Genomic DNA, 18,824 nt, shown 5'->3' with positions numbered 1-18,824 from the left:
GGGCCAGCGGTCAGGGATTATGATGTTCCTGGACCGACATCAGAAGGGCCACAGGCTCCGACCCATCCCAGTTCTATAGATCGTAGGTCCCCCTCTCTGGAGGTTATTGGACTACAACTCCCAGCACCCCCAGCCAGTAAGAGTGGGAGGGAGCTGTAGCCCACTGACACCGCGCTGTAGGCCCAGGAGCGTCAGGGTGAGAAACGCCCACCTCCTTGTTCTTTCTGTACCGCCCTCCCCAGGCGCTTTAGACTACAGCTCCCAGCAGCCAGGAGAGCTAGAGAGCAAGCACACGCTACAGCGGGGTTGTGGGAATACTACAACTCCCAGGACCGGCACTCAGGGATGATGGGGACTGTAGTCCAGAATCAGCTGGAGACTCAAGTCCTGCGGCTACAGGAAGCTGCCTTTCTCAAGTCGGCCAACTTTCCGGGAACTTCCCTTTTTTTAAGAAACGACAGCCCGTGCTTTTGTGCAAATTTTTGTTTTATTTCCACATGTATATCACAACGTGTCCACTTAAAGGACCAATAGCAAAGTTGCTCCCTTCTGCGTCCCAGGAACGCAGAAGTCTAGGATAGTTACTGTACATTCACTAAGGCTCTGTTTCGCTTTTGCAAGTCGCGCTTCTTCTTTTTCTTCTTCTCCCTCTCTCTCTCTTTTTTTATTAAATTTTTGTGATGGATCTCCGTAAGGCAAACAAATTATCTAAAAAGGAATGGTAACAAGTGTATTTTCCAGCATTGCAGAACAGGCTTCCCCAATCTCTCTCTCCCCCCTCCTTTCACAGGACAAAAGTAGCACCCTCTGTACGGTTTGGGTTTTGCCTTTTTTAACGTTGGGGGGGGGGGCAGCGGAGGAGAGAGGGCTCTACCCCCTCCCTTGCCTCTCCCTAAAAAATGTGCAGAAAGAATTCCGGGAAGACACACTCAGGCTGGCGAAGGGTCGTGGTGCAGCATTTCTTAGGCTGAAGACAAAAATCTGATTAGACCCCACCAAGAAAGGAAGAAGGGAGGGATATTTGTGGAATGCTAACCTGAAGGTGGGCACTACCTCCTGCCCACCCTGGCAGACTGGCACCCCTCACCGCAAGCCACACGCCTTTTTCTGGAGACAGGTGTGACGCCAGGAAGAACTACTGACCACAGGATTTTTGCACAGTTTCATCTCAAACCATCTCACGGCTGTTACTATCATCCTTACTCCCTTTCCAAGAAAAAACAAACAAAATCGGGGACAAAAATAAATAGGCTACGGCTACTCTTGGTTAAAACGTCCTGCCTCCCGCCATTCCTCTCCCCGCCTCCTCCCTGCCTGCCCTCAGATTTCGGCACCCGCCAATCACTGGAAAGAATCTTCACCTTTCGAAAGTAAAATAAAATAAAATAAAAACCCTAACACTTTTTTTTCTTGTTTTTGTGTTTTTTTCAGAGCTGGCTGGCTAAGAGTTTGGAACTCTTTCCGTTGCCGCCGTATAAATCAAACCTCCGTTCTGCGCCTCCTCCCGCTTTGCAATTTTGTTAGTAGACTGGTAGCAGCACTTCACAAAAAAAAAAAAAAAGAATAATTAGAAAGAAACCTAGGGAAGAAGGAACTGCCGGGGTCCAGCTCTCTCTCTCTCCCTCCCTCCCTCTCTCTGCTGGGTGAGCCTTTTATTCAGCACAACGGGGGGGCGGAGGGGGGGGGCAGCCGTTGCCGCTGCACCCGCCTGCTGGCACCGAACTGCCCCTTGCGTCAGAAGCATCCCGGCGCTCAGTCCAGGCAGACGTAAGGCAGGACGTTGAGGCGCCCGTCGTCCCCGTGCGGGTCGAGGGATATTCCCTGCGTCCAATCATACCAGTTACCCTGTGTGTCGTAGCAACCATTCACGCCCGGCCAGTGGTGGCCGCAAATCCTGTCGAGGTCGCCCCGCGTCACCTCCCGGGTCACCCCGGGCAAGTCCGTGGGCTTGCTGTGGGGCGCCAGGACGTGGGTCTTGCGGGCGTCCCGGCGGGTGCTCTCCTCCTGCTTCAGGTACTCGGACATGAAGTAGTGAGCGCCCGGAGTCTGTACCCCGGAAGAGGAGAGCAAGCTGCTCTGCCGGTTCAAATAGGACTGGATGATCTCGTTCCGGGACAGCTCCTTCCAGTTGGTCTGCTCAAAGGGGCTTTGCAGGGGGGGCTTGGGATCCGCGGCTTCCCCTGCGCCTGTCCTGTGCTGCTGCTCGGGGAGAGCGGGCGGGTGGGCCGCCGAGGGCAAGGAGTCCCTCTGCGCCAGGGGCTTGATCTCGCCCGTCATGGGGTCAAAGGTCAGCCGCCGCTCCTTTTTTAACCGCACCGGCTTGACCCCCCCTTCCAGCGCCTGCCCGTCCAAGTTGACCACGTAGTCCTTGGGCCGGTACTTCTTCTTCTTCTTGCTGTCCGACCCCGAGGCGGCGCCGTCGCTGTCCGCCCGGCACGGGTCCGGCGAGAAGCCCGCCAGCAAGGGCTCCGCAAGGAGGGGGCCCGCCCCGCTGCTCAGAGGGGGGCCCGCCATCAGCCGGCCCGCCGGCGCCTCCTGGATGCCGTGCAGGGGCGTCTCCAGCCCCGCCTGCGGATGAGCCTCCAGCCGCTTCTCCAGCGCCGGCTGCACGAGGGCAGGGGGCGACAAGGGAGCCCCGGCGGGAGTGTCCGGGGCGGGGGGCGGCCTCGTCGGGGAAGGGGCAGGCGGCGAGCCCTTGGGCGAGTAGGTGGTGTGCTGCCGGGAAAACGTCTCCGCCCGGACGTGCCTGGGGCTGAAAGAGGAGCAGCGAGGGCTCTTGGGCTGGCCGGCTGCGGGCGCCTCCTCCTTCTCCTGCTGGACCAGCAGCGCCACCTTCAGCAGGGACGAAGCAGAGGGCTTGAAGAGACCCGGGGAGCTGGTGTGGGGGCGCACCGCGTTGATGGGGATCTTGCTGAGCTTGTCGCCCTCGACCAGCTCGGCGGGCAGGCCGGCCTCCGGCGGGCTGGGGAAGCTGTCCGGGCTGCTGCCCCCGATCCCGTTCGTCGGGGGCGGCGAGGAGTTCTGTAACACTTCGAAGCAGGCCTTGGAGGCCTTCGGCAGAGGCAGGAGAGGCGCCCCCGCCAGACCATCGCGCGGCTCCCCCCGCCTCTTCCGGGCCGCCGGCTTCTCCACCAACTGCTTCGGAGAGTGCAGCTTCTGGACGTCGTTCCGGACCTTCGCATCTTGCGCGGGCTTCGGCCCCACCGCCGCCGGAGGAGTCTCTACCCGGCAGTTGTGGGCTCCGCCGCCGTTGGCAGACCCTGGTGGGTTGGGCGGCCCCCTGGCGGCCCCCTCGCTGGGCGCCCCCGGCTCGATAAGCTTCTGCCAGTTCCGCAGCAGCTTCTTCGCCCGCTTGGCCAGCTCCACATTCTCGGTTTTCTTCCTCACGTCGTTGATGAGTTTCCCCAGCCGCGTCTCCTGTGGAGTTTTTTGGGGGGAAAGGAACAAGAGAGAAAAGTGGGGAGGGAATGTTAGTTTGCAAGATATCTGCATACCGCATCACCCCACCTTCAGCGGCCAGATGTTTCGGACTACAGGTCCCATCGTCCCCAGCTGGTGTGGCCAAATGGAACCGGGGCTGATGGGAGTTGTAGTCCAAAACACAAGGGAGGTGCTGGGCTGGCAGAGGGTCCCGTGAACCTGTCAAAAGCAGCAGGAGGCAGCTTCTCCTGTCCCAGGAAGGTCTCCCTCCAAGAAGAGGAATTTGGGGTCTGAGTGGGTGGGTACCTGTGACACACACGGAGACACAGCACCCTATGACAGAGGTTTCCAACCTTTCTGAGTCCACGGCTCCTTGAGCAACTACATTCTTTCTGCGGTGGGGCTCAGGAGCCCAGTTATGTCACCCCTTGCCTGCAGAGCTGGCAGCCTCACCCTTTTCCAAACACCCTCCCTTGGGGAGTGTTCCCTCTGCCTCCTCTCCTCAAGGCAGAGAGGGCATCCGAGGAGTGAGGGAAAGAGGGACAGAGGCCAGTGTTGCCCATGGCACCCCTGACCATAATTCGAGGCACCCCGGGGGGCCACAGCACCCTGGTTGAAAACCGCTGCTCTATGAGCGGGGAGGCGCGCTACCAAGAAGGGTCAATGGTTGCACAAGTCTGTTGATATGCACATTGGTGCGGTGGAGATTTTGCCAGAAATTAGCTGCTGCTTTATTTCCCCTGTGGGTTCCTCCCCCACCACAATCCTAAGGAGCGCCTCAGTTGAGAAAACTACTCTATAACGTAACGAATGGCAAGGAGAAATGGACAACCAGAAGCAATCATAAGTCAGGATGCAAGTTGCTGCCACCTCTTCCCACAGATTATTTATATAGCCATGCTAGAATTAAAAGCTTTCAGCACTTCCAAAATCTAAGCAGTGTAAAGGAAAGACCTGCCGCCGTGTTGTCTTAAAACGCACCGTTAATACAGTCGCACCTCGGAAGTCGAACGGAACCTGTTCCGGAAGTTCGCTCGGCTTCCAAAACGTTTGGAAACCAAAGCGCAGTTTCCGACTGGCCGCAAGAGGAAGCTCCTGCAGCCAATCGGAAGCTGCGTCGGACGTCCGGGTTCCAAAGAACGTTCGCAAACCGGAACACTCACTTCCGAGTTTGTGGCGTTCGCAAACCAAGGTATGACTGTACTAAATAATAATAATAATAATAATAATAATAATAATAATAATAATAATAATAGAAACAAAGCTTTCAGTTTGACTGCAGTATCAACACCAAGTGTCTTTTTGCTGAAACAAACATTTCAGTTCGTCTGGGCAGCGTGGGGACTGAGCTCATAAAACGAAGAAGACAAACTCTCCGCTTTGACCTGTTAAATATTTCAGCCAACTAAACCAAACCCACCAAATCAGGGCAGTGGGTAGGTTCTCCAGAAAACCCTCCTGCCAGTCTGCATGTCTCCTCAGCTACCTACACAGAGCAGGCCTCTCAAGACTGAGACAATCGCAAGCCCGCGAGAGGCTTGGAAAGAGAACTGCGAGCCATCTGGCATTTGCGGAAACGACCAGAGCGGCTAAGGATCGCAGCAACGCCAGGCAGCTGTGAAAATCAGTCTCCGTATCTCCGGCCGACGCTGGCACAGGGAGTGCTGGGGACGCTTCGACGGAATTCCCCCGTTTGGAGGAGGCAGGTGGGCTGCAACGTGTTCGGACAAGCGGCCAACCCTCCCAGGGAGTCCCACAAGGCTGAGTCAGCTGTTCACCTCCCACAGTTCTGGGGAAGGGGGTGCCACACAATTGAAGAGCTGTGTGAGGATGCTTGGAAACCCAGGAGGAAGACCAGGGCAGCCGAGAAGGCGCAGCCCGTACAAGTCCGCCGTCACGGGATACGGCGACCCATCATACTTGCTTAAGTTGCAAAATGGTCAACGCGTCAAGTGTTTTTTTGAGGGGTGGGTGGGTGGGAGAAAGCAGGTCTTGCACCAGCCGACCCTTCAGACAGAAGCCAAACCAGCAAAGGCCCTGGCAACTACAATTTTGCGGTTTGCTAGCAAGGCCAGGCGGGAGCTCCTGCAGACCATAAACCTTGTGCTTACCCAAGGTCACTTCCCTAAGCTGCTTCAAGGCTGGGTTACTGCGATGTGCTCTCTGAGGGGTTTTCCCTTGAACTTGACCCAGAAGCTGCAGTTGGTGCAGGATGCTGCAGCACGATTGCTGAACGTGAGCGAGGCCTTGTCAGCGTATAACTCCTGTGCCCAGACATCTGCTCTGGTTGCCCGTTTGCAACTGGGCCAAGTTCAAGGCGCTGCTATTAGCATTTAGAGCCCTTTATCAATGACAAACCTGGACAGCATCTTAAAAAGCAGAGACATCACCTTGCCAACAAAGGTCCGCATAGTAAAAGCCATGGTTTTCCCAGTAGTGATTTACGGAAGTGAGAGCTGGACCATAAAGAAGGCTGATGGCCGAAGAATGGATGCTTTTGAATTCTGGTGCTGGAGGAGACTCTGGAGAGTCCCATGGACTGCAAGAAGATCAAAACTATCCATTCGGAAGGAAATCAGCCCTGAGCGCTCACTGGAAGGACAGATCCTGAAGCTGAGGCTCCAAGACTTTGGCCACCTCATGAGAAGAGAAGACTCCCTGGAAAAGACCCTGGTGTTGGGAAAGATGGAGGGCGCAAGGAGAAGGGGACGACAGAGGGCGAGATGGTGGGACAGTGTTCTCGAAGCTACCAGCATGAGTTTGACCAAACTGCGGGAGGCAGTGGAAGACAGGAGGGCCTGGCGTGCTCTGGTCCAGGGGGCCACCAAGAGGCGGACATGACTAAACGACTAGAACAACAACATCAATTTGGGACCAGTTTAGCTGTGAGATCACCTTACCCAACAGGTGGTCCCACTTGAACGCCTTGATAGGCAGAATTGGCACGGCTGCAGGTGCCTGTTCTGCATCCGAAAGAACCCTGCCAATTGAGATCAAGCAGGCACCTTCACCATACTCGCTCAGATGGTTAGAAAGCTGAGATGATTTAAATCTATTTCAGCGCTTTAACTGTTATGCGTTTTAAATCACAGTTGTGCATTTTGTTCTCGGTTTCACCCTTTTATCTTTTGTAAACCGCTTCGACGGTTTCCTTTTTGTTTTTACCATCAACGGAGAACAAATTTTAAGAAATAAAAATGAGCGCGGTGCAGCTTTTGCTATTTCCATCAGGAGGTGAATGAGGACCCACCTCGAGCGCTTCTTTGGTGATGGGGTACCTCTCCAGGCTGGAGATCACTTCCAGTACTGCCACCATGTTACGAATCTGGAAGAGAAAGAGAACAGTTAAACGTGAGGCTTTGGGCGGGAGCGTGCGCCAAACACCACGCACCCTGCGCCCTGTGATGCTAGGAGACCGGCTGAAATGAATGGATCCGGCTGACTTTGAAGGCTGCCCCAACTCCCTCCGCTGCTGAGAGGCAAGTCCAGCCACCCAGCGAGTCAGAAGCCGAATGACAACCACCCCTTGCTTCTGGACTTGTGCCTCAATCACCAGTGGCGTTCACTGGCCGGGGTCGGGGCCCTTAAGAGGCTCGCAGTGGCACCCCACACATCATAAAGTCACAGCGAGAACTGCAGAAATCGGCCCTGAAGACACTCTGCCAGTCCCTAAAAGTCAACATCTCTTCTTGCCGTAGCCCATCCAGGTACGAAAACTGACCTCTGCGGCCCTTAACCTCCTTAAAGGTCACCGAAGAGGAAGGGCCTTCTCTTCCATGGTGCCTCCCCAGGAAGGTTCACCTGGAGAAAAACTTTCCCCCTTTCGCTCAGGGCTCTTTTAGGCGTCACCACGCGAAGACACATCAAAAAGGGCTTTGCATGCAGGAGGGCTCAGGTTAAGGCCCAACTCACTGAAGGAACAACTGCAGTGCAGGGATGGAGCAAAGACCCCCCCCCCCCGAGGCCGAAACCCTGGAGGACCACTACCAGTCAGAAGGCACAATAGAAAGAGAGAGAGAGACAGACGGACAGAGAGACCAAGGGCCTAACTTCGCACGATGCATCTTCCTGTGTCCCTGGGCATCTTGCACGATTTCATCCCGTGCGAAAGATATGAGGAGAATTGGGGGGGGGGGGTTTAAAGCGCAGGCAGCAGGCACAGAAAGCGTGAAGGGGGGAGACTGCAGGGCGAGGGGGGGAAGGCGCAAGAGGAGCAGCCGTTTAGAAAGACGCAAGCCCCAGGGAGTGGCCGGGTTAAGCCCCTCTGCGCCAAGTGCGGCCAGTGTGGTGGTGCCCATTCCAAATGACCAGCAGCCGTCAAGGCGCAAGCAGAGGGGTGATGAGACCAGCAGGCGAGCGCAACCCCCCCCCCTTATACTATTAGGAGACATGTCTACCCGACCCTACAGAAAACAGGGCCTCCTATACAAGCCCAAGGTAGTGCTCCCTGATAGCAAGACTCCACAAAGTAAACGCCATAAATGCAGGGCACGGAACAAGTGCCACCACGGACAGGTGGCGGGGGGCATGTGGGAAAGGGGGTGCAGCATTACATGGCAAGGAGGAGCCACAGTCTACAGCTGGGGTCTAAGCCACCGGGGCTTGGGGGTACTGCTGCTCCCAAGTAACATGGAAAGGGGGGTCAGGGGAGGAGAGAGAGCGTCAGACTGGCATGTGTTGGGGCCTGAAGGAGGAGCACAGGAAAGGACCCACTGGCAAGGAGATGGGGGGGAAGCACATGCTGGCCTAATAAAACGGGAATGGGCTTTGGGGGGGGGGCAACTGCAAGCGGAAGGTCAAGCCCAGAGGATACATCATCCTGACTCCCCTTCTTTGCAGACCCGAGTGGGTGGAGAGGGAAAAAGGAGGCCCAAGGGAAAACAAACCGGACTTGGCATTTCAGCAGCAGAAGGGAGATTTTTTACTTTTGCAGGATGAGATGGGAAGAAAGAAAAGAGGAAATTATGTTAGCAGGTGAGAAGCCCAGGGAGGAGGAGGAGCTGGCAGAGGCGGCAGGAAACCCGTTGAAGGAGAGCCCAACGCCCCAGAGCAACGCCTTGCGCTGGTGCAGACCAGGTTGTGCTCCCAGCTCGGCACTCCCTGCACAGACTGGCAGCAGCTCTCCAGGGTGCCAACCCAGGGGTCTCCCAAACCCGCACCTGGAGATGCCGGTGGTTGAGACTGGCGGTCTTCTGCAAGCAAAGGGGATACCCTGCCACTAAGCAATGGCCCTTTCCTTAGAAATAAAAGATTCCTGACCTCGTGGCTCTCATTTCAGCTGGAAGCTGCTGCCTCACACTGTGTCACGCCATTGCTCCAGCCAACTCGACGTTGCCTATGATGACTGCAGGGCCTAGGGCTCACGGGTCCTACCTGGAGATCATTCTGCATACGAGTCAGGCCCTCTGAGCTGCAGTCCTTCACCTCCTCCCGAGTCAAGCCACTGGGCCCCTAGAGCTAAGCACTGTCTCTAGACTGACCGGCAGCAGAGCAGCTGACCAGGAAATAATTCCCCAGCCTTCGCCGGAGACCTTCTGCATGCAAAGCAAGTGATCCACAGTACCAGTGAGCCCTTCCCCACCCACCCCCAGCCCTCCCCTCTCTTGCAACTTGCCCGCTCACAGCAGGGATCTTCCACCTCTCTGCACCCAGGGCCTGCTATTCACCAAACCATGCATCCAGGTACCCACTTCTCAACTCTCTCACCACAGACCTGCAGGGCGACCCACCTTGCAGCAGGCCATGACCAGGGGCACAAAACACCAGCTGGGAGACCTCAGATTTGGAGGGCGCTATCAGCGTCATTATTATTAGTTGGAGACCCCAAATTTAGAGGACATTAAGATCAATATTATTAGTTGGAGACCCCAGGTTTGAAGGACACGGTTATCATCTTTATTATTAGTTGGGAGTCCCCAGATTTGGAGGACATCGTTATCATTGTATGAGTGGGGTGGGTTTTTCCCCTCAGGAACAACTCTTCCTTTAAAAGCCCAAGCCCAGAAACCAGGAAGGAAAGGCAGGTGAGAGACCCTCCCCAGGGATGGCAGCAGCAATTATTATGGGCTGGTAGATAGATAGATAGATAGATAGATAGATAGATAGATATATATATGGTATATGACAAACTACTTCTTCTTCTCCCCCCTCTTCGCATCCCCACGTGCAAGAACGCTACACCCCCCCTCCCCACGAACACATTAACCCTTCCCTCCCCAGTCTCTCCCTATTAACCCTCCCCTGTCTCTCCCTCCCATTAATAATAATAATAATGATAATTTATTATTTATACCCCACCCAACTGGCTGGGTTCCCCCCCCCCCAGCCACTCTGGGTGGCTTCCAACGAAACACTAAAACACCTATTAAACCTTCAGAGCTTCCCTAAAATTAACCCTCTCCCTCCCATTAACCCTTCCCTCTCCCTCTCCCCAGACTCACGTTGCTGTTGGGGTCGACGGCCTGCAGCAGCCGGTCCCTGATCTGCTGCGGGGAGGGTCCCGGAGCCGCTGTCATTGCCCCCCCGTCGAGGCGGCGACCCCGAGCCCTGCGGTGGCGGCGGCGGGAGGAGGAGGAGCCCCCCCCGCCCTCCTCCCCCCGCTTCCTGCCGGGCCTCTTCCTCCTCCTCCTCCTCCTGCTGGGCTCGCCGGCCTCCCTCCTCCTCCTCCTGCCCCGCCGCTGGGCCGCCTCCTCAGCTCACTCGCCGGCCGCGCCGCGGGGCAGCCGGAGCCGCATGTTCCTCGGGGGGCGCCTCCCGGGGCTGGGCCTGGCCCGGGCTCCTCCTCCTCCTCGGCCTCGCCCCCCCCCCTGCCTCCGGGCCGCCCGTCCTCCTCGGGGCTCCTCCGTCCAGGCGGCGGCGGCGGCAGCGGCGGAGGAGGAGGCCGAGCTGCTCAACTGTGGGCAAGAGCCAGCAGCCGCGCGCGGTGCACCCTGGGACACGCCCGACGCCGTGACGCCGCGCGCAGGCCGACGCACGCACGGGGGAGGGGGGAGGGCGGGAGGAGGAACGTCGCGTCTGTGACGTCGGGGCGCAAACCGCACGGGCGGGGGGGGGGGAGCGGAGGCGCGGTTCTCTCTCTCTCTTCGCTCTCTGGGTTTGTGATAGCGGCAGGCAGGCCGGCCGGGCACGCATGCGCAGTGCGGCGGGAAAGGGGGCGGGGGGGGAGGGGGAGAAAGGGCGGGAAAAAAGGAGAGGGAGGCGTTTGGCGCGAAGGGGCCGCCTCGCAGATTTACCTCAGTTTAAACGTGAAAGATATAACATAGTGTATATATATATATATATATATATATATATATATATATATATATATATATATAATATGTATATATATGTGTGTGTAAATATATTACTATTGTAATATGTATTCAATAGTCCGTCCCTCAGATTTACCTCAGTTTAAACATGAAAGATATAACAGTATATATATATATGTATATGTATATATATATGTATAGTTCACGGGATGAACTATTGAATACATAATGTTTTTATACATATATCTTTCACGTTTAAAATTCTGAGGGACAGGCTATTGAATATATATATATATATATATATAGTTAATGCAGAGGGGTTCCTGTAACTCTGTAACTATATTTATATAAAAAACTACGATATGTCCCGTTTAAACAGCTAAATCTGAAGGACGGGACGAACTATTGAATACGTATTTCAATAGTAATACAGTACACACACACATATATATAAATATATACTATATATGTATATATTATATATGTGTGTGTGTATATACCACTATTGTAATATGTATTCAAAACCCGTCCCTCGGATTTATGTCAGTTTAAACGTGAACGATATAAAATGTATAAAAGCACTATGTATTCAATAGTTCATCCCGTCCCTCAGATTTACCTCAGTTTAAACGTGAAGGATGTAACATAGTATATATATATGTATATAATAGCTGTCAACTTTTCCCTTTTCTTGCGAGGAATCCTATTCGGAATAAGGGAATTTTCCTTTAAAAAAGGGAAACGTTGACAGCTATTAAGTGTGTGTGTGTGTGTATATATATATATATACTGTATGTGTGTGTGTGTATTACTAATATATTCAATAGTTCATCCTGTCCCTCAGATTTACCTATTTAAACGTGATATATCATATATATATATATATAGAGAGAGAGAGAGAGAGTGAGTTACAGGAACCCCTCTCCATATATATATATATATATATATATTCAATAGCCTGTCCCTCAGATTTATGTCAGTTTAAACGTGAAAGATATAAAATACATGTATAAAAGCAATATGTATTCAATAGTTTGTCCCGTCCTTCAGATTTACCTGTTTAAACATGAAAGATATCAGGTATATATATATATATATATATGTTGAATAGCCCGTCCCTCAGATTTATGTCAGTTAAAACGTGATATAAAATATATGTATAAAATAAATATGTATTCAATAGTTCGTCCCATCCTTCAGATTTACCTGTTTAAAATTTATGAAATATATTCAATAGTTTGTAATATATATGTGTGTGTGTGTGTGTTAAATAAGACGGACAAAGATCTCAGCTCTTTTAGATTCACAGCTCTTTATTGCAGCAGCTCCTGGAGTCAGACTGACTGCAGTCTCAGCCTGCCGCTTTATATACTACCAGGTAACTTCTAGCACTCACAACTTCCAGCTAACTAACCAATCAGGGAGCGGCAGTTCTCAATCCTTCATTTGCATACTGGTGGACCTGAGTGAGAACTGCAGCCAATCTTAATACATAGCAGTATATATGTTATATGGGACGCGGGTGGCGCTGTGGGTTAAACCACCAAGCCTCTTAGGCTTGCCAATCGGAAGGTCGGCGGTTCGAATCCCCGCAATGACGGGGTGAGCTAATGGTCAGGGGTCCCTTTACCTTTACATATGTTATAAGAATTTAAATATATATTCAATATATTAATATTAATATATATTCAATAAATTCAGAATTCAAAAATCAATTGGGTGGGGGGGGGGAATACGGTACAGAAATCTAGACTTCCAACACACCACCTAATTGTTGGCCCAGCCAAACCACGTTTTTGAAAAATTTGGCCCCCTGGCCACGATTCCCCTCAGGACGTTCCCTCAGACCTATGAATCCATTATGTTGCAGGTGCATCTTAAACTTTTTGATCCTGCAGAACCGATACTAAAATACATGTGCCCCATTGATCAATGATAGGTAAAAAAAGCATTCAGAAGGGGCCGTAGTGTTCCTGGGCATGTCTAAAGTACGTCCCCCACCGCTGGCCTTGCCGCTGAGGTAAACCAAGGCAGGCCTGGCTTCTTTTTCAAAATAAAAAATAAAAATGTGTGCAACAGCAGAGGCCAGTTTTAGCAGTCAAGCAGAACTGAAAATAAAAAGGGAAAACCCTTCTGTGAATCCCCCAAAAGCACTGGGATCATTAAATTATATGTGATTTGCACAGGCATGTTTGCTTTTAAAAATGACGGTTATTGTTGTCACTTGGCAAAGGAATAATCCAGGTGGGGCAGCTGCGGGTTTTCCATCATGGCCGAACCATCGCTCCTGGTGCACCGTTAATAAGAGAGCCTTCCTATTCCTCCGCCGTTAAAGGAAGTGGAATGGGGAACCTTTGCTACGGACAGCTCCCTTGAACCCGTCATGGCTGCCTCCTTTCTGTATGAGTCTCTGACAAGCGAGCTCCCCTTGCCACAAGGAACCTTTTCAAAATGATGTATACAGAACCATGGTTTGCCGAACAACTCCTCTCCAACTCCTCGAAAGATTCCATCAACGGTGTCTCCGAAATATTTTACACACCACTTGGGAAGACAGGCGAACTAATGCCAGTGTACTGGAAGAAGCAAATATCACGAGTGTCAAAGCGATGATTCTTCAACATCAACTTCGTTGGACTAGTCATGTTGTGCGGATGCCTGATGATCGTCTTCCAAAGCAACTACTCTATTCCGAACTTAAAAATGGAAAGTGTAATGTCAACAAGAGAGGTTCAAAGACTCTCTCAAGGCAGATCTAAAAAAAATATAATATAAACACCGACAACTGGGAAACACTGGCCTGCAAGCGCTCCAGTTGGAGAACAGCCTTTCCCAAAGGTGTCGTGGGCTTTGGAGACACCCGAACTCAGGACCCAAGGGAGAAATGTGTTAAGAGGAAGGCACGCTTGGCAAACCCTCACCGGGATCAACTCCCACCCGGAAACCAATGTCCCCACTGTGGAAGGACGTGTGGATCCAGAACTGGCCTCCACAGTCACTTACGGACTCATTGTTCAAACCGTGTTTATGGAAGACAATCTCATTCGGCTACGAGGTATCGAAGAAGAAGAAGAAGAAGACAGAACCATGGTTTGCTGAACATGGTCATTCCAGAGACAGGCAAACCATGGCTTGGCTTCTCCAGAGTTCGGTTTGCGTGTCCAGCTACCCTAGCCGAACCGATCACGGCCGAGGAATCCCATCACACCAAACCGCGGTTAAAACCAAGCAAACAGCAAACCATGGCTTCAGATTGCAGTTTCTTGGCCGCAAAATTACCACGGCTAAGCCGCTGCGCAGGTTTCACACATTTAAGGCCTGACCATGGTTCAAATAAACCAGATTAACAACTGGACTAAATAACCCCCATCACAGGCGAAATAAATCATCTTTATATATGCTTGGACACAAAAATAAGCCACAATTTCATGAGATTTCTCTTTTTCGAAGAAATAAGACACCGAGACACTTGCAGTGCTTAAAAACATGGGGTTTTTTTTTAAACTTCATGGGCAAGACATTACTTCCAGCTGAAAGTCACGCCCCAGGTTGTTATAGCCAGCAGCAAAGTCCACCAAAGATGCTTTAAGATCCAAATAACCTAGAAGACAAAAGCAGGAAGAAAATGGACAACGGATTATTTCGGTTATAAACAGGCCCAAGGTTATTGTCCCCCATTCGCAAAAGAAAGATCCATGGTGTGCCAATGGCTGAGGTGAAATCTGGACCTCTTACTGGCTCAAATCCCGCTTCCCAATAGCCCTTCGGTTCCTGAGCAGCGTCGGGTACGAGGCTGCAAGTAATAAATATGAACGTAAAATGCCCAAAAACCAAGTTTAAGAGGCGCACAACCAGGGAGATGACACCCCTTTTCCCCACTGACTTACACAATCATACAGATCATCATGAAGATATTCCACAGGGCGATGAAAATCCGGAAGTATCTCAGGCTCAGCAGAAACTCCCTGATGTTATCACCTAGGTGGAAATAAAATAAAATGGCAGGTGTCCCTATTGCTGCCCCAGTCCTCTCAAGCTTCCATGCACAATAACGGAAACTAATTAATCTACTAACAAGTATTTTGGAAAGCTGTTTGTTTCTCTGCTTGTTAAAGATCATAACCAGATTTTGCACAACGGTTGCAAAGATCAAGGAGCAGATTATTGCCGACGTTGGGGTACAACGGGGCGCCATTTCAAATCAAGATGGGGAGACCGAACCTTTAAAAACTGCAGTGGTTTTTAAGTTTTGAAGAAACCCTGAGCCCCAGCTTTGAGGCTGCTTGCAATCATTAAATTTTAAGTACTAAAGCGGTGAGCAAGGCACTTTGCAATTCGTTCTTTTTCTAAAAAAGAAACAGTGGGCGATAGATGTAATGCGTTGGTGGGAATCCTTAGAAGTAATTCAATCATATGAATCCTGTAAGGGGAAGTTACAAGAGAAAATTATGTGGGGTGACTCTCCAGTTTATTAAACAAGATGCAATTTATAAGTAGTACTAGAACATTTTTCTGACTTTCTGAGTTCAATTCTAGGCACTTTTTTGAAACGCCACGAGGCGCAGTTAACGCAGGAGGAAATTGCGTTTGAAAAATGGGAAGCCCCTGGAAGCTGGGAAGATCTTTTGTTGTTTGAATACGGATTCATTCTTGCAAGATTGTTCTTAAGAACGATCTCCATGAAACCAGGCTCAAGGGAGAGGCCAGACACTGCTAATGGTGAATGTCCAGGCTCTAGCGTAAGAATAAATCGGGATCCTTAAGTGTCTGGAACTCGCAGCCGTCCTTGAGGAATTAGATAAAGCAATTGCAGTACCCGCGTGGAACCAAGCGGTCTGGAATACCAGGCAGCGGTGTGGTTTCGCGACGGGTTTCCTGTTGACTCAAGGGAGGGCAAAGCTATCCCATGCAAGGACCCTCTTGCAGAAGAAGCTGTCGGATCATTAGCCACTGATCTCAGAACAGCCTACACTGACCGGCAGCAGCTGTCCGGGGCTTCAGGCCAGAGAGCCTCTGCCAGTTCTTCCTGGAGATGACAGAACCTGGAGGCTTCAGCGCCTAATTGCACGTTCCGCCAGTCACCCAAAACCCTTCTCCATGGTTAGCATGGGGGTATCCCAAAGCTATGAAATCACACGACCTCAGTGGGGGTTTTAGAGGGTCACAATGCATGCCAAGGTGGGCGCAGTATGGAGGCCTCAGCTACAACCCCACGCCTGCCTGGAGGGTCTTACCTGTGGTGGGTTCCCTCACTTCCTCACCAAAGCCCTGGCTCTCTCTCTTCTTCCTAAGAGGCAAGAGAGAGGAAGATTTACAGCAAGCCAAAGCATCTCACAACTGGCATAGAATCATAGAGTTGGAATAGACCACAAGGGCCCAGCTCCCTTAGCCGTTCCTCATAAGGCATCGTTTCCAGGTCTTTGATGGAAACGGAAGTGTTTTGAAAGCGTTTTGAAAGGGATCTGGACAAATGAACAGAAGACGAGAGCCCCACCGATGAGTTCTGGCTTAATGGAACACCTACGTCCCAACATCTGTCCATCTCGGAAGACAATGGAGTGCGCCCCCGGCGGCAAACCACTGGAGACTTGAACGCGGCGCTTTCTGCGAGAACAAGTGGCCGGAAGGTGGTTTCTCCTGAGCACCCAAATCCTGAACCCCTTCTTCCAAGCCAGAACTGTGGTCCAAGCTGAACCCCACCTCCCTCCCCAGCCCAGCTGCTCCCCCCACCTCTGAGCACTTACAGCCTGAAGTTTAACACTGCTCCGGCGTTGACCAACAGTGTCCTGCATGGGGGGGGGGGGGAGAGAGAGAGAGAAGGAAAAAGAGAAACTGAGCAGCTTTCAATGGATGGGGTTTTTCTCAGCGGCTTTGGTCCTGTATACCTGAAGGAGCATCTCCACCCCCATCGTCCAGCCTGGACACTGAGGTCCAACTCCGAGGGCCTTCTGGCGGTTCCCTCGCTGTGAGAAGCCAAGTTACAGGGAACCAGGCAGAGGGCCTTCTTGGTGGTGGCGCCTGCCCTGTGGAACGCCCTCCCATCAGATGTCAAAGAGAACAACAACTACCAGGCTTTTAGAAGACATCTGAAGGCAGCCCTGTTTAGTGAAGCTTTTAATGTTTGATGGACTACTGTATTTTAATATTCCGTTGGAAGCCGCCCAGAGTGGCTGGGGAAACCCAGCCGGATGGGCGGGGTATAAATAAATTATTATTATTATTAGCACCTCCCATCGCCACACCAGCCCTAACCACTGGTCCTGCTGGCTTCTGGGAGGGCGCAGCAACATCTGGAGGGCCAGATGTCGGGAGGGAATGAAGCCAAAGAAGATCGCCTCTCCTCCTGGCCTCCCCTGCCGCCACCACCAGCCTCCTATCTGCGCGACAGGCAGGAATCCGTCAGGTGCAGCTCCTGCTGCAGGGGCGCCCTATTAACCCCCCAAATTTCAAGGGGGGGCTCCTCCTCTCCTGCCCTGCCCCCTCCTTTTGGGCCAGGCGTTGCTTAGCAACCCTGCTTCCTTCCCCTCCCCCACTTACCCGAAGAGCAGCAAATCGCCCAGCATCCTGCTGCTGCCAGGCTCCACCCGGAAGTAGAAGGGCTCCCCCAGCCTCAGTGACGTCAATCAGCGCCGCAGCCAATCAGCGAGCGGCATCCCCCCTCCCTTGTTTTTAAATTTCCCCGCCTCGGCCGCCAGGTGGCGCTCGCCCATTCCGGGAAGGAGCCCCGATGACGCGCCAGGCAACGCCCCCTCCTTGGCCCCGCCCACCCGCCGGAGCCTTCCCTGCCACTGAGCATGCGCCTCCTCGCAACCCGCGCACGCTCAGTAGCAGCTTGTGAAGCCACATGCCCTTTCTGAAACTCAGATTTTGCTGATGAGAAACAGCAAACGGGGGAATCAGGAAGGGAGTTTGTTTCAGGGGGAACTGGGGGACGGGAAGGTCACATCTGGGGAGAAGGGCAGCTGGCTCAGAGCAAAGAGCCCCATCGCGCTGGGTGTCTGTGTTCATTCCTGTTAACCTGTGGAACTCCCTGCTACCAGGTGGTGGCCAATGCACGCCGGGGGTTTTGAATGGCTGGGCGTTTAGATGATTCTACGAACGAGAAAAGCTCAAACCAGGGTCGGGTAGCCGTGAGATGACTAACGGTCTCCTCCCCGTCCTGTCCAGCGGCACCCATTTTTCACAATTTACTTATTTCATCAAATTCACGCGCCGCTGGATACAGTAGTTAAAAAAACACTGCAAACGGTTTACAAAAAAGCAGAACAGTAAAATCCGTTTTTTAAAAAAATCACAGTACTTTAAACGGATTAAGATCCGCATCAACTTTCTAAGCACCTGCCTGCATTGCGAGGCGGGGTCAGACTAGATGACTCTTGGGGTCCCTTCCAACTCTGCAATTCTAGCCGGAGTTCATCCGGTATGCGAGGAGGAGCCTCTGCCCGCGTTCAAAAGCCCCGAGCTCGCTTTCATTCGGATCCTGGCTCGCGCGACCGGCGACAGGGGTCGAAAGCGGAGTTGTGGAATAGCCATCCGAGGTGGGGTAAAGTTAATCCGGATTAACTAAGCAAAGTGAAGATCTGGACTCCCCCTGCAGAATGCGAACCGAAGAGCCGTGCACTTGAGTCAGGCCAAAGCAGGGAAACTGTTTCTCACGGTGGCCAACGACACGCTTCTTCCAGGAAACCCAGAAGCCGGGCGCGCTCACGAAGCGCCTCCCCTTCTTCAAGTCCAAGCATCAGATGCGCCTACAGGATCAGGCCTAAATGGACCCATCCTGTCCAGCATCCCCTGGGTAGCCAAATACCCCTAGGAAACCAGGTAGACTGCCGCTGCGCCTGGAGGTTTCACAAGGAAGGGTCCCAAAGAGTCCAGCAGCGTCCTCTTCTCACGGTGGCAAACCAGTTGCCCCTTTATGGGAAACAAGGAGGACCCGATCCGAAGAGTTCTTTCTTCTCCTGTGGCAGCAAAGCCATCGCCCGTCCCTTCTCCCTATCAGCTAATAATAATAATAATAATAATAATAATAATAATAATAATAATAATATATTATTTATACCCCGCCCATCTGGCTGAGTTTCCCCAGCCACTCTGAGCGGCTCCCAATCAAGTGTTAAAAACAGTACAGCATTAAATATTAAAACCTTCCCT

The 18,824-nt window shown here is 52.3% G+C and overlaps 2 protein-coding genes across 2 annotated transcripts; both read right to left on the bottom strand.

The window, feature by feature from the left end:
* Positions 1 to 468: 468 nt before the first annotated feature.
* On the bottom strand, positions 469 to 10,337 carry MED26 (mediator complex subunit 26). Its single transcript, XM_028713344.2, has 3 exons — positions 9,861 to 10,337; positions 6,671 to 6,745; positions 469 to 3,417 (listed from the first exon to the last, which is right to left on the bottom strand). The coding sequence occupies exons 1-3, from the start codon at positions 9,933 to 9,935 to the stop codon at positions 1,753 to 1,755; spliced, it is 1,815 nt and encodes a 604-aa protein (XP_028569177.2). The 5' UTR covers positions 9,936 to 10,337; the 3' UTR covers positions 469 to 1,752.
* Positions 10,338 to 14,148: 3,811 nt separating this feature from the next.
* SMIM7 (small integral membrane protein 7) lies at positions 14,149 to 17,328 on the bottom strand. Its single transcript, XM_028713992.2, has 5 exons — positions 17,211 to 17,328; positions 16,418 to 16,459; positions 15,908 to 15,960; positions 14,561 to 14,651; positions 14,149 to 14,274 (listed from the first exon to the last, which is right to left on the bottom strand). The coding sequence occupies exons 1-5, from the start codon at positions 17,234 to 17,236 to the stop codon at positions 14,259 to 14,261; spliced, it is 228 nt and encodes a 75-aa protein (XP_028569825.2). The 5' UTR covers positions 17,237 to 17,328; the 3' UTR covers positions 14,149 to 14,258.
* Between the last annotated feature and the right edge of the window lie 1,496 nt (positions 17,329 to 18,824).

The sequence above is a fragment of the Podarcis muralis genome, chromosome 18, assembly GCF_964188315.1.
Source record: "Podarcis muralis chromosome 18, rPodMur119.hap1.1, whole genome shotgun sequence".
Taxonomy (NCBI): domain Eukaryota; kingdom Metazoa; phylum Chordata; class Lepidosauria; order Squamata; family Lacertidae; genus Podarcis; species Podarcis muralis.
This window is presented reverse-complemented; position numbering and strand designations above follow the sequence as displayed.

Excerpts from the sequence above, each read along its gene's own strand:
- MED26 (XM_028713344.2), bottom strand. The coding sequence starts at position 9,935 with ATGACAGCGGCTCCGGGACCCTCCCCGCAGCAGATCAGGGACCGGCTG. Across the intron at positions 6,746-9,860 it reads CCGTCGACCCCAACAGCAAC|ATTCGTAACATGGTGGCAGT; the intron begins GTGAGTCTGGGG and ends TTTCTCTTCCAG. Across the intron at positions 3,418-6,670 it reads TCACCAAAGAAGCGCTCGAG|GAGACGCGGCTGGGGAAACT; the intron begins GTGGGTCCTCAT and ends AAAACTCCACAG.
- SMIM7 (XM_028713992.2), bottom strand. The coding sequence starts at position 17,236 with ATGCTGGGCGATTTGCTGCTCTTCGG. Across the intron at positions 15,961-16,417 it reads GCAGTGTTAAACTTCAGGCT|GAAGAAGAGAGAGAGCCAGG; the intron begins GTAAGTGCTCAG and ends CTTGCCTCTTAG. Across the intron at positions 14,652-15,907 it reads AGTGAGGGAACCCACCACAG|GTGATAACATCAGGGAGTTT; the intron begins GTAAGACCCTCC and ends ATTTCCACCTAG.